The 21,920-nt window shown below is 40.4% G+C and overlaps 4 protein-coding genes across 4 annotated transcripts; 1 reads left to right on the top strand and 3 right to left on the bottom strand.

The window, feature by feature from the left end:
* Positions 1 to 38: 38 nt before the first annotated feature.
* On the bottom strand, positions 39 to 1,094 carry LOC143221203 (vesicle transport protein SEC20-like). Its single transcript, XM_076446694.1, has 3 exons — positions 1,014 to 1,094; positions 304 to 718; positions 39 to 226 (listed from the first exon to the last, which is right to left on the bottom strand). Exons 1-3 carry the CDS (start codon positions 1,092 to 1,094, stop codon positions 39 to 41), a joined length of 684 nt encoding a protein of 227 aa, XP_076302809.1.
* Positions 1,095 to 1,748: 654 nt separating this feature from the next.
* LOC143221201 (isocitrate dehydrogenase [NAD] subunit beta, mitochondrial-like) lies at positions 1,749 to 3,662 on the bottom strand. The gene is made up of 6 exons (XM_076446692.1): positions 3,621 to 3,662; positions 3,078 to 3,137; positions 2,800 to 3,009; positions 2,330 to 2,721; positions 2,066 to 2,255; positions 1,749 to 1,979 (listed from the first exon to the last, which is right to left on the bottom strand). The coding sequence occupies exons 1-6, from the start codon at positions 3,660 to 3,662 to the stop codon at positions 1,749 to 1,751; spliced, it is 1,125 nt and encodes a 374-aa protein (XP_076302807.1).
* A 900-nt stretch (positions 3,663 to 4,562) lies between these two features.
* LOC143221204 (methenyltetrahydrofolate synthase domain-containing protein-like) lies at positions 4,563 to 6,478 on the top strand. The gene is made up of 5 exons (XM_076446695.1): positions 4,563 to 4,581; positions 4,905 to 5,290; positions 5,378 to 5,724; positions 5,797 to 6,031; positions 6,095 to 6,478. The coding sequence occupies exons 1-5, from the start codon at positions 4,563 to 4,565 to the stop codon at positions 6,476 to 6,478; spliced, it is 1,371 nt and encodes a 456-aa protein (XP_076302810.1).
* Positions 6,479 to 9,976: 3,498 nt separating this feature from the next.
* On the bottom strand, positions 9,977 to 21,844 carry LOC143221200 (serine/threonine-protein kinase 32A-like; the record flags this gene model as incomplete). Its single annotated transcript, XM_076446691.1, is given in 9 exon segments — positions 9,977 to 10,142; positions 11,776 to 11,965; positions 11,968 to 11,987; positions 12,498 to 12,778; positions 13,071 to 13,237; positions 13,638 to 13,727; positions 20,134 to 20,331; positions 20,811 to 20,979; positions 21,789 to 21,844. Coding segments are annotated over 9 exon segments (1,337 nt in total), but the record flags the coding sequence as incomplete, so codon positions are not given.
* Positions 21,845 to 21,920: the final 76 nt, after the last annotated feature.

Genomic DNA, 21,920 nt, shown 5'->3' with positions numbered 1-21,920 from the left:
TATATTTTTTACTTTTCTGTGTATAACATTTTGTACTTTTAAAATAGCCTTTTTTGTAAAATATAAAAAACACAGGCAAGAAAAAATGCAAATGCCAATGCTACTAAAGCTTTATCAGTAACTTCCCTCCTACCATATTTGCCTAAGAGTTTTCCACATTGAACTATAACTTGTTGCTGATGTTCTAATTCATCTTTGGTACTTGTAACTTTATCCGATGATATTACTAAAAAATTTAAAACAACAAATTAAAAATTATGTTCTAATGTTTAAGGGTATATTTATAAGAAATGTGCTATATACTTAATGTATCCAATGTGTCTGCACTTCTTTGGGTTGTTTCAGCTAAGTGTCTAGATATACTTAAAAGTTTGTCAGTAAGATGACTTGATGTATTTGCTAAGCTATGTTTGTCGTGTCTTCTACGTGCAGCAGCTTGATGCTCTTCGGACATAGAGAGCAGTTCTTCTTTGGCAAGTTTATCTATCACGCACACGCTAATAACATTTGCTTTACGAAATGCAGCTAACGAAGTATTAAGTTGTTGTTTGTAAGTGTCTACTTCTGCCAATAATTCTGTCTTTTTTTTTTCTGAAAGTTCTCTTTCTGCTACAGTTGCTAAATTATCTATAGATGTCTTTAAAGCTGCTATTTTTGCTCTACCTTCTACATTTAATTCGTTAAGTAATTCTAAAGGTCCAGTACACTGCTGAATATCCTGAAAAATTCAAATGATTCTGCATATTTTCTTAAATAAATTAAAATAAAAATATAAATTTTTTATTTAACCTCTAAAAGATATATATCACGTATAGTTCTTACTACAAAAAAAAACGTTACCTTAATAAGTTATTTACAATAAAATCTGTGATAATTACAAATCTAAATGTATTAACGATACGATAAATATGTTTCACTTATATTATATTTGACATCAGCACAAGAAATGTCGTATCGTAATTCAGGTTATATTATGACTATTATTAAAAATTATTGTTATAGATAATATTTACTTGTATTAAAGCTGTAACTTGAAGGTGATTTTTCACAATGTCTTGATGAATAAGGTCTATCGCATGCTGGCCCGTATCCATCGTGGCACGTGTTTTTTGACAGATTCCTTTTACCGTACGTAAAAATGAAATGTCATTTTTATAAAGATTAATTTATCGGCGGCGAGTAAAAATGTAAAACGTCCATTATTTTTACGAAAATTTTTTTGAAAATATGTAAATGAATTTAATTATGGCAATCTAAATATTATGTTTTAATTAAATATTTCTAAACATTAAATTAATTATTTTTATATATTTCTTGGAATTTTATAAATTATTATGTTTTGCAAATCTCATGTAAAGTAACATATCAGAAAAATAACAGTATGTCATCAAATATACAAAAATAATACGAGGTAGCATATTTTATTAATGTACAATTCGAATATTACACTATTATCATACAACTGGCATTGTCTGATTATAAACATGGTTTCAGTTATAAATATAGTGTTGACGCAAACATGTTGGCCTTTCTTATTTATAATATGTAACCCTTTTTAAATAAAATCCTAATGTCATAACTCATATCCAAAGCAGATAGGTTAGGTAAAATTTATAATAGGATAATACTATGTATTTAACATAGTTATGTTAAATATTCCTATCAACAAGAAACGAGCATAATGCTCCTATTCTATGTTGTTCTATATTACATATGTAAGTCTTTTCAAAGTTAATACAGACTCGAAATTAACGAAGGCAGTGTATTACAGCAGTCGTAAATTCTGTTGTAGAACTCTGTCCACCCAAATCTTTTGTTAATACTTTTCCATCATTTAGAACACGATTTAATGCATCCTTAATTTGCTCACTATAACGTTTCAAATTTACATGGCGTAAAAGTTTTACAGCGCACAAAAGCATAGCAGTAGGATTTGCAACATTTTTACCAACAGCTTCTGAATATGTATGTCTTGCACCCTGTATAGAAATCAAATTTTGTATTATATTTTGATCTACATTTTGAAAAATTAATAATTTTTATGCTTTATTGACATTGATCTTACTGGTTCAAAGACAACACACTCGGGGCTGTAACTAGCACCTGCAACCACACCAGCACCGCCAACTAGACCAGATGCCAAATTGTCCACAATATTACCATATAAATTTGGTAATACCATTACATCAAATTGATGTGGATTGGACACCATTTGCATTGTACAATTATCCACAATCATTGTTTCAAATGTGATTCTGAAGTTATATCAATAGTCTGTCAATACTAAATGTTACTATGAATCTAGAAAATAAAAACTATTTATAATTACCTAGGATACATCTTAGCAATTTCTTGGCATGATTTTAGGAAAAGACCATCACCAAGCTTCATAATGTTGGCTTTATGTACACAAGTGACTTTCTTACGATTATGTTTCACTGCATAATCGAATGCGAACTTTGCAATTCTTTGACTTTTGGTAGCAGTTACTATTTTTAAACATTCTACTACACCTTTTACCGATTCATGCTCTAATGCAGAATATTCTCCCTCTGTTTGTTCTCTGATAATAATGCAATCTACATTTTTGTGACGGCATTTAACACCAGGTAAAGATTTCACGTGAACAACATTTGAATACAAATCTAGACTTTTACGTAATTTCATGTTCAATGTTTGAAGCTCTCCACTGATAGAATGGTCTGGTGTTGCTAAAATACCCTGGAAAACATGGTGGGTATTTATATTGATATGTTTGATATTATTAATGATTAATATTTTAATTAAAACACTATATACCTTTAAACATACTCGATTTCTTGCGATACTATTTGATACTTGTTCAAGTGGTGCACTTAGAGTTGGGTTTACCTCTGAGAGAAAGTAGGGTTCAAATTCAACTGGTACATTTGCAGCTTTGAAAACACTTTGAACAGAAACTACCAATTCCGGTCCAACACCATCTCCTGGTATAAGTGTACATTTTACACTTCCCTCTTGCTCAATGTTCTGAAAGAAAATATTATTAAAATCATATGTATATAGTATAGATTTTTAAAGGATAATATAATACGTACAGAATCTTGTAGACGAATTGCTCCAACATGAATAGACCTGACAGCTCCTTTTTGAGCAGTCTGTAAATAACAATTTAGGTATAAATTGGCAAAAATTGTGAATGAAGTCAAATGAATATAATTTAGTAGCACGGACAATATATTTTTTTTACATATAATAAAATTATAAAAATTATATCCGACAAGCTATATTTATAACAATATAGTCGTGAACGTAATGATTGAGTAACACATTTATCGATCATTTAATCTATTTCGTTAATTGAATTTCTAACAATTGATTTATTTTAACATTTTGTAGTTACAAAGTATTCATATAAGCTTTGAAATTTATCATTAAATAAAATTAAATAAATTTTATACGCATCTTTGAAAGAAGTTATTCTATATGAAACGTCCTTGCAATAGTCATTGGTAACTATTTGGACGAATGAACAAGATTCGACGATACTTTGAGTTAAAATTCGACGATAGTTTTAACTTATAACATTGCAAATATCTCACAAGATCAAAGGTTTTATATTTTATTTGTATATTCATTACCTGTGAAAATACTTTGCAGATGTTCCTCGCGAGTAAAGCCATTTTTCACAATGGACCCTAAATTGTCTATCTCACTCTTGTATTCATATATCAGTAATATATTAAATTTGGAAATTATTAAGAGAATTGAATTGAAAATTATAGAAAATTTTATTTCGTATGTCACATAGAAGAATAGAAAATAAGTACAAGTTAGATAACTTGATTTTCCATTGATATTATTAACTTCGAACGTTTATGAATGGTACCTAAGTAGTATGAGGTGCGTACGAGCCTGCCATTCGTAATCGTTTTGCTTCGCGTTTTTTCGGAGTAGATCGAGTCTGTATAATATCTTTTCATTACTATAAAATGTAATGAACAATGCTACCAGCAATTTGAAATAATTCCTCTAGTTTACCAATGATTTACATTAACTTGCTTAGTCTATAAACTTATTACGCTACTATTTTATTATAGTTTTATATTAATGAAATTATATTATTAGACATATTACACTCTAATTTTTTATTCTTATTGTATATGATAATTTAGATAAGTTTGAATACTTTTTTCCTACTATATATATATGTATATATACATGAATGTTCGCGCCAGTCATGTCTGCGTAGTTACGACAGCTGTGTCTTATTCTCCTGCAATCGGAAATGTCAAACATGATAACCTATTTCATTCTGTAGTAAAATTATGTAAAGCTTATTTGGCAAAATGCATGTTCATGAATATTTTCGATGAGATTCAAATATTATCAACATCGGAAATTCTGGTGGATTTTATCATGACAAGTTTACCGACATGATTTTACATAGAAATAGAAACAAGGATAAAAGAAACTGGAGATAAATCATATAATCTATTTTTATAATATAAAATTTTTTTAGAAGGGATTGTTATAAATTATAATTAATACGATTTGTAAGTCATTTAACATATTTCATAAAAATGACTGAAGAACAATTACGTGAGTAATTCTTTTATGTACTATAAACATTTATTTATTAAATACGTATTTGCAATTTAGAATATTTGTTCGTAAAAGCATTGATTTTAATTCATATTTTTAATATATATTAAATTTTTTATGTTTCACATATTTTTAATTTTATTATGATAGTGACAATATTAAATTATTTAAAAAATTGATAGTATGGTCCATTAATGAGTCACGAACAATAATAAATTTTGCTAAAAATTTATTATTTGACAATAATAACTGTTGAAGGGATAGAAGCAGGCATAAATATATGTAAAAGTGATAGAAAATACTAATCTTATATTTTCTAGCACAAGAAGTGACTAAGCATAGTTTTCGTCAAAAAGTGTGGGATTATTTGATGACAAATGATTTAGTTAATTTTCCTTTGAGTGTATACGATCGTATACCAAACTTTAAAGGTGCTGCTGAAGCAGCACAGCGTTTAGCAGAGTTGGATGAGTTTAAGCAGGCAAAGGTTATAAAGACAAATCCAGATAAACCACAAGAACCTGTAAGGTTCCTAGCATTAGAAGCTAATAAGGAAATATTGGTTCCAATTCCCAAATTAAGATCTGGCTTGTTTCTTCATGTTACACCAGTTGCTGGTGCTTCTAAAAATGAATTAAGAACATTATCAAAAATTCATGGCTTGATAGTAGCTGGGAAACCTCTTGGTTTAGATTCTAAAATAAAGGTATACTTTATTTATTATTTCAATAAAAATTTATCATTATTTACATCTGTTTTCATTATTTTGTACATTATTCTTTTTTGATCACAGATAGATCTTGTGGTATTGGGGTCTGTGTGTGTAAGTCGTGATGGATACAGATTGGGTAAAGGTAAAGGATTCGCAGATTTAGAATTTGCTATGATGATGAGGATGGGTGCAGTTACACAAGATACCATAGTTATTACAACTGTGCATGACTGTCAAGTCTTTGATAGTCTTCCACCTCAAATATTTAAAGAATACGATGTACCTGTTGATATAATTGTTACACCTACTCAAACAATAGTAGTAAATCCAAAGTTAAAGAAACCTAGTTGCATTATATGGCATATGCTTAGCGAAAGGAGAATTAAATCTATGCAAGTATTGCAGCAGCTAAAAGAAATGGATGAAAAGTATGTATTGAAACGTGTAATTGATATTGCACACTGATACACAATTGTACCAAATTGTTATACTTTTCCCAGAGAAGGAAAAATAGTAACTTTAAAAGAAGAGGACTCAGATATAGAGACACAAAAATCTAATCGTTCTCATTATATAAAAAATAAAAGACGTTTTAAGGCAAGAAAACCTGCATCAAGTGTTAATGATGTTAACGAAGATGGAGAGAAACAGGAAGTAAAGACAAGTGTTCTTAAAAAACCTACATCTAGTAAGATTAAGTCAGGGGATGACAATGTATTTTCCGATGTAGTTGAGGTAAGATATACTAATAATTTATGTATATTAAATCCGTATCACGTCATTATTGCAATGTTTTAGGAGAAAGTCGAAGGCAACGATAAGAATATGCAGCGTCGTAAAAATTTGAGACTGAAATCTAAATCTCAGGTTGAGTTTTCTTTAAAATTATCAAACATTTCGTCTAGCGTAAGAATACGCGATTTAAAGAATGCTTTGCTAGAACGCGGTATCAAACCAAATGAAATAATTTGGCTAGGACATCGTGGTATTTGTTATCTCCATTTTAATAAACTTAGAAAGAACAGTAGTTTACCGGACGAACCGATACAGGTTGATTCAATAATGGCAAATTTACAGCAGCTATGTATCGGGGTGTCTAGTGGAAATATAAACGATTTCATAACAGTAAAACCTGCCAAACCAATATCCAGAATCGAAGTCACAGACGTGTCTTCAGTTTAAAAAACAATCGAATATTTTCTAAAAGTGTACAATTATTTAAGATAATATATATTATTTTAAATAAGTGTACACTTTTCACCATCTATTCGATGCATATTTTTATAAATGCGTTTGATCTGTCGGCGATATACTAACTTCTGTAAATCGATGGTTGTTTATAACTTAAAAGTGTACAAAGCTTTATAGATAATTTATAATATATTTATATGTATAACAAGTGCAAAATAATCGTGCGTATTGTATAAAACAAATTAAGTATGTATAATTATCAGTCATTAAGGCATTTAATTTATGATAGTATATTTTTGATAGTTTGTATTGGATAAAAGTTCACGCGAAGATTACTAGTTTGCTCAGAAGTTATGCCATGTTTACATTAAAATTTAATTTGAAACATGCGTTGTATCTATGAGGATAAAATACTCTTTGACAAGAATTGCACGTTTATTATTTTGGTCGATAAGCTTACGATAATTATTAAATAATTAACAACTTAAATAACATTTACTGTGATCACGTAAAATATATTTAAATCTAAGGGAATCTAAACGGGGCAGGGAATTTTAATGATTTCTTGCGAGATATATTACACAAAGATAAATAATCATGTAAAATGCATATCTAGCATTTGATAATGTTTATTCGACATTACAGACTGATAACGATAGTTTAACTAATCTTTGGATAATATACAGGGCATACGAATGAAAAACCAATATTATTTGTTTGTGTATTAGATATTCTATTTTTCTGAGAGAATATTTTGACTGGTAGTATATATATATGCAATTTTCATATTGTTATACCTTGTAAGCATGTATTTCGCCAGAAATCAGAACAACAAAGAATGCTGTAATGTGCGTGGTAACTGAAAAATGGCAATACTTAACAAATAATGTTAACGATATTATTTGATATTAACAAATTTAGTCAAATATTCTTAGAACATAGGAATAGGTATTATTTTTACTAGTATTGTTATTAATTTCTTTTATCATTAATGCTATCGCGGAAACCATTAGCCAGCGAATAGGTCGGAAAAGAAACAGAGACTTTAATTGTACGATATTAAAAATCATTTGGTTGGACGCTTTTGTGGAATTTATGTCATTAAATAATAAATGAATTAAATTTTAATAACACGAGCACGGTGAATCTCCATTTTTATTTCCTTTACTTACGATCACATTTCGTTTTCTCGAATAAAACCCACCCGTTATTTTTGTAAATCAGTTGACAGCGTAGTCGTATTAATTTTAATTGTCTTCGAATATCAGTTTATCAGACTCGTGCCTCAGTTTCCTAATTTTTATCGTTCTACTTTCACTGCTCGCTTATTGCATTAGTTTCGATTAAGTTCGAAGAGTTTGAGACGCTTCTCCGAAGGAAAATCCAAACTCTTTGCAGATGCGAGAGGCGAAGAAGAAAAGATATTTACGAAGTTTGAAGGATCGTTAATACTTACAGACAAAAGCTTGCTTCGCGTGGCAAGTCGAGTTAATAGGATCGAGTCAATAAATATAATTACATCGGTCAAAATTGTGAAAAAGACGACAGGGGAGAGAAGTCGATAATGTTTGTTCGTTTTTTCATTAAAATATCATTGGATACATTCGTTTGATAGGTTGTTGTAAAAATCACGCGTATCGTACGATATCGCGAAGGGTAAACATAAATAAACAGAGAGAAACTGTGAACTTTTAAATGTAATCTTGTTTATTACTCCTAAAGATTGTGTACCACTACACCTGCAGAATTTTCATTCTGTTTATCGATTGAAAAAAAAGAAAAAGTCATACCCATACACCGTCGATAAACTCCTACCACTCTAAAATCGAATTTATCTCGCTTGATATTTGCTTTGCACTTTTCTTCCGATCTCGTCCCGATAAACACATTTTACACTTTTTATCGATGTATTTTTCCCATCGATACAAAATAATTTTTCGTCTCTCGTGCTCGCAATTATTCGTCTTTATCGTCGCTTATCGTTATTCTGTTACGAAGCTTTCTGCAAAAGGAATGTCGCGTTTTTAATTTCAACGATACAAACGAAGGGAACGAGGCATTCGTTTCTAAATTATACCTTTAAATATCAAATTAAAGGCTCCATCCGGTGAAAACGGAAACAAGGAAACTCTGCGCGATTTTATTTTCTCTTTCCGTATACTAAACTCTCGTTTATAATTCGTATCAAATTTACTTTTATCATTTATCAATCGCACCGAGAATCTCGCGGCAATGCAAGCTTTACCTCCGCGATAAATTCACCTTTACGATGATAAATGGAGATGCAAGATCGAAAGAAGCAAGTCTCCCTTGAATGCCATTGCGAAATCGGAAAACGCAAAGAGGTGGAACAGGGACAGGTGATACTCGATTTGTTCGATCGTTTAATTATCGTTTAATTTCACGTTACAACGTATACTCTTTCTTAACTGCTATTTATAAAATTACATTGTTCTTGGTTTTCTTGATTGTTAGAGGAGCGATCGTTGATCCGTTGTTAACAAGATTTAAGGTACGCGAAACGGTGGCAGGTGTAGAATATGGGACAGGGATATATCAATCGGGAAACTCGCGAGCCTCGTAAATTTGAAATCGCGACCTGTCAGAAGGCTGAAAGGATACGATTCCTTGGCGACCTGGTTTTTAACGTTAGAAAATGTAGCAGAACCGAGGCTGCACGAGTTCCGCAACTTTCTAAGAGGGAAGTTAAGCAGCATATGCTAACTATTAAAGCGAGGAGCAAGCCGGACGAAGATTGTTCGCGGGATATCTCTTAAATCCTGTGCTTGCTCGAGTTCTTTCCTTTCTTCGTAATAGCTAGGACGAGGAAGAGGAACGAGCTCGCCTCTAACGACTTCCTCCTTCCGTGTCTGCTAGATTTTGGTAAAATATTCTTTAAAAGGCTTCATTTTGGTCGAGTGTTTCTCTCCTCTCTCTCTCTCTCTCTCTCTCTCTCTTTCTCTCTCTCTCTCTCTCCCTTTTATAAAAATAAACAATACGCTTTTCCCCAGGAGAGAGCAAGAAGCGGCGTGAGATCAATGGGTTGAGGTACGAGTTCGTTACTTTTTTTTCTTCGCAAAAGAAACCTTATTCCTCGATACTTATCGTTTAACTCTTTATCGTACTTGTCTACCGTTTAATTATAAACTTCGAGTATATCGTCGGGTAAGTATATATCTCTGCTAGAAAGGTTAAAAAAGAAGACAGAAGAAAGGAGAACAATGGTCATACAGATTTTCGCTCGTCTTACCTTTTACTAAATTCACGTGTATCACATTAGTTTCTGACAGTCACTGGTCCAAGGAAACCCATTGTTCGAGGGGCTAGATTACTAGGTCAATTTACCACGATCGAAGTTTCGCAAGTATTTCGCTATTCGCGCGATCGGGCACCGGTTTTCAACGACGAGCACTGTCCGAAATGTTTTTCCCACGGGAACGCGCGTCGAGGTTCACTCTCGGTGCACGAGCTGTCGTTTCTAGACGAAATTTACGACGTGGAAGGCTCGGGACTAGCATCGATGTAGTCGATATCCGAGGAGGTTGCAGTACTGGCTCGTCTTCCTTGTCTCGGTGACGAGCTTATGCGCGTCTTCACGTTGGTCGTCGAGACGCTGAGTCGGTTTCCGGTACGCTGTGGCGGCTGCTGCTTCGTCCTGCAATCAACGCTTCGATATCGTCTTTGGAATAACTACTCTCGCGAGAAACTCGCTCGAACAACAGTTCGACGTTTCTGGGAAGGAGTGTCCTAGAAATTTCGCAGAACATTCTCGACTCGAGAGGAGAAATAATCGAGTGGCCGTCTGTCGTTTCGCGAGGACGAAAGGAAAATATTACACGGGCCGTTTCGCGTATTCGTTTCATTTGGAACGACGGCATTTGTACGGAGAAATTGCAACGTATCGGCCGAACGCTTCGCGCTTTGTACACCGGAAGGTGGACTTTCGTGCAGTTGGCTATCGTCCAAACGTATCGAGGAAATCGAGATCGAAACTTCCGAGCGGCGTTTTGTAACTTTTTCGTTAAACAGAATTTACAGTCTGACATCTACATGCGGCTGTATAGGCCCTGCTCGATCGATAGGTTTCACCGTAGGTGGTTCGAGGGCTCGGGAGCATTGATCGTTTATTCAGCGACTTGGTGCTCGGCGGAATCGAGTCCCGTGATCCGGTGGCTAATTCAAAATTTATCATTCTCCCCGTGGACTCGTGGCGGAACAATCCCGCGGATAAAACTTCCAGATGTAATGGAAAGTCTACATCGGTGTTTCGGAATTCCACTTTGGCAAAGTTTGCCGCGTGCCGGTCGTAGCTGGTCCCCTCCGTCGTGCCTGGGACCACCTACGCTCGAGATAAGATCTTCGAAGGATCGCGGAGGGATCATTTCATCCGAGACGCGAGAATTCAATGTCCGCGCACTTGTAATTTCGTCGATAAGCGAATACCGGAAAGGTATGGAAGAGATAAAGACGGTTTAGTTCGAGTCGGTGAAGCGCGCGAGATGGATCGTTCGTGTTTTCTTTTTTTTTCTTTATTGCCGGGTAAAATCACGGTGAACGTAAATAATCCTGTCGAGTTTGTTGTTAAAAAAAGCGAGTAACGATCGGCTTCCAATTTGCACGATATACTTTGCTTCTTGTATTTATACGAATTCTGTTTACCTGAAATATTTTCGTTCTGTATCGAATTGTGTAATAATATGTAACAAGGGAAAATAAAAGATCTCTGAATGTCCATCTATAAAGAAACGTTCGTTACGTATTACGTATCCAAAATAACAAAATATAAAGAATTTTCCTCTAGATTTCCATCGAATATTCATCTGTAGAAAAACGATAGTTTTATTCGAAAAATTCTGCAACAATTGTACTCGAGATTTTCTCGTATCGCGTGTTACGTCAAAACTATTTCCAGAATCACGGAGCACACGGTGCACATCGAAACGCATTCTACTCGATTCCTCGGAGCCACGTGTGACCGTAGTGCGCCAGAAACGAAATTACAGCAGCGAAAATTAAACACGGCCACGAGTAAGTATATTACAATTCATTCTGCCAGCTGAACAAAAAGTCCGTCCGCGATTATTACTCTGGACGGCTCACGTGGACCGTCATCCTCAATCACAAAACCCCATTTATCCCTCTTATTAAATTTTCTCTCGGCTACCTCAGAATTACCTCCACCCCTGGTCTCTCTCTCTCTCTCTCTCTCTCTCTCTCTCTCTCGAAGGGAAAAAGAAACGACAATTGCGACAGAGTACAGCGGTAATTAGACGAGCGGTTTAACTCACTTCAGCCTTTCCTCGGCACCCTTCATGGCAGTGTTCAAATCCTCCTCCCACTGTTTCTCCTTCCTCTCCCTCTCCTGCCTCTCCATCTCGCGTTCCCGATTGTACACCCGATATTCCGGGATGAATGCTAATCTCCTGAGATCGCCGCTCGGCCCGGCGCCTTCCGCCAGTCCAATCGCCACGTCCTCGGGGGATGATCGACTTTCAGGGACCTGTGCGCAGGACAAAAGAAATCCAGAGCCCCGTTCTTCTCTCCGGCGGATAGCACGAGAAATCACCGATACAGCCAAGCGAATTTTTAGCCTCGTTTTCCGCGATTAATCCCGCCTCTTACTCGATCAACGCCGTAACGAAACCGTGTCAACGCGGTTCGCGTTGTCAAATTCCCTTCGTCCCGTGTCAACGCGGGCTTATGTATTTATCTTTATCCACCGGGTTTACTTGAAACATCGCGGACGTTCGTACCTTCTTAAAATATTAATTTCGTCGCGATTTCGATTGTTTAATAAATTACGAAGAGTTTTATGCAGCGAAATATCGCAGAAGCGTTGAGGCGTGTTGCACGCAAAGAGATTTCAATAAAACGGGGAATATCGGGACGAGGGAATGGCTTTTGTTTGATCAATATTCCGGCCATCAATTTTCCTTGGACGACAAGCGAGATCACACGACGTCGATTGGAATTCAGCAATTAACTCCTTCCCCAGCTGTAATCCGCTCACCTTTGCTTGGCCAGACGCTTCTTCTTCTTGTGCAACGGCTTCGTCTCGATGATCATCTCCTCCAGCTCGAACGTCGGATCGCAATTCAGGTGATCCTTCGGGGGCGTGAAAGGCGGCTTGATTTGCTTGTTCAACACTTTGTCGAAGTCGAGTTCCCTCATCGCGTTCACTTGCTTCAGCTCCTTCAGCGTCGATATTCGCGCGCCCGGCGCCACGGTTAATAGCCTGTCCAGGAGCTCGCGTATCGTGCCACTCCAGCCAGAGGGTGTCGGTTTCTCCTTCTGAACAATATTTCTTTAATTCTAACCAGCCTCCAACCCCGCCTGCCTAATCCACCGCGATTGTTCTTTAATTTACCACCGCGGTTTGCGTTCGACCACGAAGAAATCGCAGCTTCGATATTTTCATTAAGCTTGGTACACGTAATATGTCGGTGTTTTGTTATTGTTTACACAGACAGAATTTACGGATGCGCGTAGTGTTAGTGTCGGAGAGTGAATGATAGAAAAAAGGGAATAGGAGGCATTGGAATCGGAGGAAGAAGGTAGGAAAAGGTTTTATGGAGAATCTTACCTGCAGGATTTGCAAAGCCTCTCTGTATGACGTGGTGGAGCAGAGAGGATAAGGGCGCTCTCCTGCCAGGGTTTCCCAAGCAAGAATCCCAAGGCTCCACCAATCCACAGCGAACGAGTAGCCGAGGACACCGTATTCCTCGCAGGAGCACATGTAAATTTCCGGAGCTGTATCAGAAGAGAGTTCAAAGGAATCTCGATGAAACGTCGAGACACCGCGGGGACGCTCGCGAGTTGTTTCGAATTTTTATGGAATTTCTCCGCAATTTTTGCACGAATTCTCGCGTTAATTGGAAGACGAGGAGAACGATATCTAGAGTCTACCGTCTCTTTGCGCGAGCTCTTCTAAACTCGCGAATTCGATTCGTTACTCGTCCGGAGTCTTTCGTCGCGCTTGTCAAAATTTCACGGTATTATTATCTTCGCCGCCGACCGGTTAATTATACGTGGTTTCGCTCAATCGCTGTCAGCCGTTCGTTATTCGTTCCTCGAATGAAATTATTTATCGCCGCGTTTTACGCGCAATTAAGCGAGGTAACGTAGCGAACAGAGGGTAATTAATTCATACCTATGTACGGTTTTGTTCCTGACATCGACGTGGCCAATTCACCATTCTCCAGCACCGTTGCTATGTTGAAATCCGTCACGTGCGCGTGTCCTAAGCAGAACATAAGCCTGTAATCGCATGACATGTATCTAAGAGGGAAACGCTTAGGTGATTCGATTATTTTCTCCTCATCCCCCAGTCACCGCCCGCCATTGTTCTCCCTGTTTCGATTCCACGGTATTATGCAGCGGATAATACCGCGGGTTTGATTAATCGTCAGCTGGCGATCGTTAGCGATCAGCATATGTCACGTGACGCAAACGATGTCATATGCATGGCTTCGGGTCGAATGTCCCGCGACCCTCGATGACCGATGCCCACCGTGGAATTCCAACGTTACCCGAGTCTTCCATTCGCGTGGAGAAACGCGAAATTTCGTAGCCGACCAGTGGAAAATATCGACCGAAGCGTACACGCGCCTCGAGCCAATCTGCTCTTGGCCTTAATACACTTCGTATCAATTTCTCTGTAACTCCGTTCCTCTTCGTCCTCCTTTCTATTTCGTAATTACACATTAACGCCGCGATTACGAGTCGGTTTGCGCTTCGATTTCCATGGGATTAAAAGATAGCCGATTCCGTTTTCCCCCTATCCTTTCCCTCTCTTTTTATTCGTCGAGCAACGGTACCCGGTAGCGATAAAAAATCGTTGCCGACCCCGAAGCAGGCCTGGAAGAAACGTTAAGTTGGTCGGGAATCCGGGAACAATATGGCGAGGGTAAATTTCGCGGCTGGACGGATAAATAAAATGGAGATCCTCCGATGGAGTTACCACCGGCCCGCGCTCTCTGGTAATTTCCAGGGAATTTTTAAAAGCCCGGCACACCGACGCGCGCCATCGGTCGATGAAAGGGTTAAAAGGTAGAGTCATCGCTCGGCACACGGAGAGAACGCTTTCACGGACAATGGGGCGGGAACGGGGCGATGAAACTAGCGAGATGAAACGCGAACGGAGACACCCGGTAATTTTAAATGATGCAGAAGCAATTCCGTGACACAAACAGCTGTCAGGTGAATGCAGCAGGGTAATTAGGGTTACCCTCGTTCGGAGCATCGCTCTTCTCCGTGTCGCTTTTCATGCGACGCCGTTGAATACGTCGTTTCTTCCGATCCTGCCTCTAATTCGAGACTATGCTCGTTGAAAGAGTATCCTTGTTACTTTGAAATACACGCGCGTAATCTATCACTCTCGGCGTGCCCTTCGATAACTTCAACGAGAGAAAGTATGAAATATTGCAAAAGAAATCTTGGAAATTTTCTCGTATATAGTAACGATCGATATCTTTGATTTATTTACTTCTTAAAACTTTAGACAATCGTTGAGAACAGATGGTAAAAAATCTTTGCAAAACTATACACTTTCCTATATAATCACGAAAAGTACGTCGAATTGAATATCAACGAAAATCACTTTATCGCGTATTCTAATTTCCATCTGAGATTCGATCTTCTTTACAGAAACTTGGTAGTTTAAATTTCTTTCGCAAAGTGTCCGTCCTTTTCGCACTTTTCGTTTTACGGGCGAATAAGGAAAATAATTTGTAGATAAATTGAACTTTGTTGAACGTGTTCCTCGTAACCTTTGCCAGGTGGTGTGTACGCGTTTGCTATAGCTCGAGCGTCGAAGCTCTTTCACGGTGGTCGTGTCAAAGGGCGGAGGGTGAAATTTTCAAAGCACGAGACCTGGACATCGAATGGAAAGCGTAAAATTATTTATGGGCTGAGTCAGGCTCTTCGTCATCGTTGCTGATAGAGAAGGAGAGAGAGAGAGAGAGAGAGAGAGAGAGAGAGAGAGAGAGAGAGAGAGGAAAATGACCGGATCTGCGGCCTGCTACGTCACCGGAATATAATGCGGTCCTCTATTGTAGCCGTTCTTTGACCTTTGATGAGCAATCAAAAGCGGTTCTCCGTTCCCTGCACCTTCTTCGTACTTTCCTTTCCGTAATGAAAATCAAAAATTCAATCAACCATCGCGGAATTAGTTTAATACGTCGATATCGAGGATCATTCTTTCGAGTGTTTCTTTGTCTTTATTTCTCTCGAGTATTTATTTGTTTTCTCATTTCTCTGGAGCATTCCTCGGTTTCTTTATTTTTCTGTTATATTTTTACGGTATTTTTCTTCGGATCAGTTCAGGGTTTCGAATAAGGCGAGGAAGATGATTCGAATTAGCTTTTTTATCGACGAGATTTCTTCTATACCGAAAGGAGTATCGGTCGAACGCTCGTTTACTCGTGGAAATTTATGTTTTTCCCGTGATTTCACTGGACACATCCACGAGTGCTATTTCTCGGGTTTTATTAGGGCCCTTCGACAGTCCTCTTCTCCCGTAAATTATTCTTTAAGATTCTCGAGCTTCGTCCAGCTCGTTACACGCCTGTCCACTTCGTGGTTCGACAATAATAGTTTCCCCGAAAGCTCCGAATATTTCCTTCTTAAACGGGTTCCATGTCATATCACGCCTGTCAACGACACGTCTCGTTTGCTATAACGTTTGATCAAAAAGTTATCGCCGGAAACGTCTGGCAGTTACCGTATTCCTGCCGCGCGGTAACTCATTTCGTTTCGACGACATTTATCGAGTTACACCTGCGTCACATTTTCGTATTTCGCACTCGAGTTTTCCAAGTTGAAATTCCCGTTAATAAACCAGGGCTCGCGACGATAAACGGCGACAATACTTACGTTAATGCTTCGCTCGGGATTTACGAGCGAAAACATCTCCGCGTGGACGTTCGTTTAAATTCGAAGCAATTCGTTAGATCGGGCGAACGGTCGAAGGGACATTGTTTATCCAGAATTTGGATTTCTCGAATTGAAATTTCCGCCGGAAAAATATCGGAATTCAGCGTGGAACCAACGTACCTGTTGTCCACGTGAATCAAGAATATTCTCACGCAGCGTTGTACTGGTAAATACTATTGATTTCCGGGCCAGTCTGGTACATCGGTCGATGACGAAACATCAGCGAAGAATAGTCGGTCGTTTGGTGGAACACGAAATATCACGAATTTACATACCTGCTCGAGCCGGAGGAAAAAAACACGCTTTGCAACGAAACTGCTCGAGACAGGTTAATCAACCTGCTTCGCGGTTTATCGCCGGCATTCCATCTGGAAAATCGTACGAATTGTTCGAACTAGCCTGGACTTTAATCGGAAATTTTGCAGCCTGCTTCAGCCAGGAATCCCGGGAATTAACTTGATCGACTTTCCCGCTGCAGTCGTTTAAATTATCGCGATTAGTCGGATTAAGTATTTAGGAATGCCGTGAGTTTACGAACGCCGGTCGCCGTTGGAATTACATCGCGGGTACGTGGACGGAGAGGTTCCTCGCGGTGGAATCAACTGGGAATAAGGAGAGAAAGGTAGCGAATCGAGGGAATCGATAGGAGAGAGCGACTGGATGGTTGCTTCGACTCGTCTTTCGTATCGAATTATACGGCGAAAGGTTGACGCCACATGGTTCGCAGCAGGGTGGCTTCCGATGGTACACTTTTATAGCGACCGGCCGGCCAATGAGAGACAATGGAACTCGAAAGCTTCACGGTCTGTTACCCATATGTTACGTTATAACCACGGCATTCGCTGCCGCAGAGTAAATATTTCTCTTTCATCCGCTAACAATCGTGGATTTTTAACGCAACCTTCCTATCTTCCTTCCACGCTCCATTTTCCCGTCGATCCAGTCGCGATATCGAATTTCGTATGCTCGATAAATCGTTGGATCGGCAGCAGAGGGAAAATTGTATCGGGCCGCTGGAGGTCTGGCCGAGAGAGAGATTTACAGCCGACGGGAGCGGCGGCGAAGTAATCCAGCTTTCGCGATTTTAATCGAGTCCACCGACCGCACCATTCCCGCGTTTGTCCGCGTTAACGTGGAAATCAAACGTAAACTGGCCGGTTGATATGCAAATGAAGCAACGTATACGTCTGCCTACGGTTCGAGGTTGATTTACAGAATTACAAATGTCGGCCAGCCAGTGAACCGGCTAGACGTCGAATATATTCAAGGAACGTGCGGGCCAAGGGCCGCTAATTAGCAAGGAACAAGGTCCCTTTGCTGCCGCGCGAATCCTCTTAATTCACCCTCGGCCTCCACCTTTTCTTTACCTTTTCTTTTCCTTTTCTTTCGACCGCCGGCGAGATTTACGCGGGAAGCGCAGGTACGTTTTCCGTTCTTTTCCTCTCTGCTCGTCATCGCGCGGATGTTTCCCGCTCTCGTCCGTTTATCTCGCTCTCGAAAGGCAATTCGAAGCCGGTGACTGAGGAAGAGAGGACCTTAAGACCGATTCACGGGCCCGTGTCCCAACTTCGTGCACATGCCTTTCAGAGCGTCCCGGTCTAGGACGGATCCCGAATTAAATTATACACCGTACAGTCGGTTCGACGGTGTGTTGAACAGAAATTTCCATGCCTTACACACCGCGGCTGCCCTTTACTTCAGACCTCTCGACGCTTCTCCAGGGATGTCGAGGATTAAATGCGCAGCGTCGCTCAAAGGAAAACTCGCGGAAGAAACGCGGCCGTGATTGGCTGTATCTCATCTTCGCTGATGCGGTTACGAAATTTAGGATACGCGTACTTTCCCCGAAGTGCGAGAGGAAATTAGAGAGAGGAAATTAGCAGAGACCGTCCTTTTTATCTTCGAACCGAGGGAATTCGGGAAAAAGCAGTGCCTCGAGCCGGAATCTCGTTTCACCGTGTTTGGCAATTGCATTCCCGGGTCCATGTACTTTTTAATCGCGAAACTGGCGATGGGGAATAAATCAAGCAGATTTAATCGCAAGTAGGTCGATGGAATAATTACACGGCCACGCGTAAATTCTTTCCGCCGTTCTTCCAACGCGGTTTCGTTTTCGAAACCCTGACCCGAGATAATGAAACGTCCTACGCGGTACACACCGAAGCTTCTAAGGATATTGGACACCTCGGTGGACGATAAAGCGATTCGGCTAGGCGATCATCTAATTACCGCGAGCGGCAAATTGGATTCTTCGCCGGCCATTTTCCAGCAAGCTGATATGCAAACTTCCCTGGCGCCTATATTGTTTACCGTTGTTTCGCGTTACCGTCTACCCGCACAGATCATTACGTCGCTTCTTCTTCCACGCCTACTTCCATTTTCTTCGTCACTTTCGCCGAGCAGTCCCGAGGAAAGATGCATATTTCATGCTAATGTAATCGGCGCCGCGTCTTTCAAGTTACCAGCTAATACGCGTAAGAGAAAGAAATTTATTCCACGGTCGACTTATTAGAATCGAACGAGATCTTTGAGACGTGGTCGACTCTGCAAACAGCAAACACGCGTTCTCGATGAATGTGGGACGAAAAATTCCCTAGATCGGATACACCGTAACCAGTTCTAGTGTCGAACGTTACTCAGGCTATCGCTTTGACGTCGCTGTGACGTCGCATTTGCCTTTACCTTTGACCGTGGCGTTTCTTTAGAAGAACCACAGAAAAGGTTAACATTTTAGAGTAACGTTGCGCCGCAATTTCCTTGGGTATTCGGGATCGCGAGCTCGGCGTTCCGTGATAATTCCTTGCCAGAGAAAAGCGCGCGGAATGGAGGAATTACACGGGCCCAGGTCGGAAGGTGCGCGTCGCGGGGAGTTCAGCAACAGTATCGTATTTATCCTCCGTTAATGTGGGACAGGCATAATGTAATTATTCGTAGAGCGTGCCTTGACCGAGCCACGGGCGTGGCTGTTGCTTTAAAAATAAATCCAGCCCCAGTCGATAATGCGATGGTACCGGAATTTCGCGAATTTTCCGCGACGCGAAGTGCAAATTAAACAAAGTTCGCTTATCCGAGGTCGAAGGTCCGTCGCGTGGCTCGGAAACGGGAACGCGAATTATCGATTGCGAATTTTCCAATCGGGGACCAAACGTGAACAGCTGAATTCGGTGGAAAGCGATTTTTCCGAGCTAATCCACGGTCGCGTTATCGATCTGGAGTCGCGAGAACTTCGGAATCGTTGAATTAAACCTTCGAGACGGTGTCGTTGCTATTTCGCGTTAATTTTCTATTGCCATGATGTTCGAAAGGGACGAGAGGCATTCTGCACGCTTCGAGGGAAGGTAAAACGTTCTTTAAAAATTTTTCGTCCCAGGAATCGTTACGAGACGCTCGTAAATCCGCTGGATTTCCAGCGTTCCTTCTTTTTGACATTTTCCGCGTCTCGGGCGGAGATTTTCATCGAAGGAGAAATTTCGAGGCAAACTCTTGAATTATTTCACGTATCCAAGAGCCGGGGAACACGGAGAGATCGGAGTTTCTCAGCGAAGGAGCCGCGCGATCGAAACGATGCCAGTGATACCAAAGTTTATAGAGCGACCCAAAAAAAGGCTGAGGACGCCTGGATCAGAGGATGTTCCGGTTGATCGATGCCGACGCGGAAAGAACAGGAGGAACGAGTGAATTTTTAACGGATCGAGGAATGTCTGACAACTCACCTTCCTCGTCCAACAAGATGTTATCGGGCTTTATGTCGCGATGGACGATTTTGTAGCTCTGCAAATAGTCGAGCGCCAGCGCGATCTCGGCCACGAACAGCACCACGCTCTCCTCCGTGAAGAGAACCTCCTGCTGGATGTGGTACCTCAAGTCACCGCCGAGCAGAAGATCCGAGACCATGAACAAGTCCTCCTCGTCTGCAACCGAAGAAAAAGCTGCGCTATCCGCGTCTCCGCAGCTTCCGGTCCAATCGCACCCAGAGCAACGCGACGATCCCTTAAACGAACTTGTAATTTTCAAGCGACGATACGCAAAAAACGACGGAAGCTCGAAGGAACCTTCTCGACGCGGCGGTTTACGAGCAGCAAGAAGTTGCGCGATTTCCTCGGGAATCATGCCCCGAAGAGCTTCGCCGCGATTGGAAAGTTGCGTAAATCGGATTCTCTTGGAACCGCTGTGGCTCGTCCTGCTGGTCGTTATACAATTTCGCAATTTCGACGTTAACGGGGCAAACGAGGAAAACAAGGGCGAAAGGACGGAAACCGAGGAAGAAAGATCGTCGATCGAGTTAGTTCGCGTAATGCCCTTAGCGGCGTTCGGGATGGAAAATCGATAGGAACGGCGGGGCGGAAGGAGGGTAAGCTGATTCTCGGGATTCGAGCACTGTTCGGCTTACCTTGGAAGCTGAACCACAGGTTCACCAGGCAGGGGTGTTCGAGCTGCGAGAGGATCTCCACTTCTCTCACGACGTTCTTCAGCGCCCCCTTCACTGCGCACTCACCCTTGTGAACGTACTTCATCGCGTACATGTTCCCAGTGCGATCTCGTTTCTGCACTATGCACACCTGTTAAGGAATAATTAATTGCTCGTTACGGGGCTGAATCACGAGCTTCTGTTCCTCGGTTGATTGTCGGGCGACGACGTCGCCTGTTAGAGGACGAGGAAGACGTTCTCGCGGGACAATGCGGATCGAGGGTGAATTTTTTCGGCCGTCGGCAATTTTGGGATTTCTTTCGCGTCGCGTTAGACGCGAATGGATAAGGCAAGAAACCCGACGTCGCGGACGACGTGTTCGGAGGGAAAGTTTGGTCGTTAATTATGACGAATTATGGGAGCAGCAAAGTCCACGGTGATAATTAGAGGCACGAGGAACGAAACGGTGGAATGATAGACGATGAGTAATGTCGCGAGGTAATCGAGTGGGACATGATAGCTGGAATTTAAGTCGGTGCACGAGAGACTCCTATTTGCGGTGACAGTGTCGATTGCTGCGCGGAGGTCAGGTTCAATCGAAATTCAAGTGGCTGCCAACGATCAAATTTGGACGGTTTCGACTCGAAAGATATACGTTTCGACGCGCGTACTTCGAACGGTATAAATCGACGCGGATATTTCGATCTAATATCAGCCGGATAACGGATCCAGATGTTATCGTAATATATTATTATTCCGCTCGTAACCCGCGTGTTAACTCGATTATTCGAGAGAACGATTCTCGGGATTCCGGATTCCGCGAACACGCGTTCTAATCGCGGAGAAGAGAGGAAAAAGGAGGGTCGGGCAGACGTGCCAATAGCGAATCGACACGGTACAAATGGGTTTATTTTAAATAAAAGTCTGTCGTGCACGTGGATCGCGCGGTTTATCTCGTACCTTTCCGAAGCTTCCTTTGCCGATAGCTCGCAGGATTTGAAAGTGATCGAAGTTCACTGAAACGAGAGACAACGGGCGTGTAATTAGTAACAAAAGGTTGGATTTTCAGGGGAAGAAGCGGCGGAAGGAAAG

Source organism: Lasioglossum baleicum, unplaced genomic scaffold (genome assembly GCF_051020765.1).
Source record: "Lasioglossum baleicum unplaced genomic scaffold, iyLasBale1 scaffold2059, whole genome shotgun sequence".
Lineage (NCBI taxonomy): Eukaryota > Metazoa > Arthropoda > Insecta > Hymenoptera > Halictidae > Lasioglossum > Lasioglossum baleicum.
Note: the sequence above shows the minus strand (reverse complement) of the source record. Positions and strands in the feature narration are given on the sequence as shown.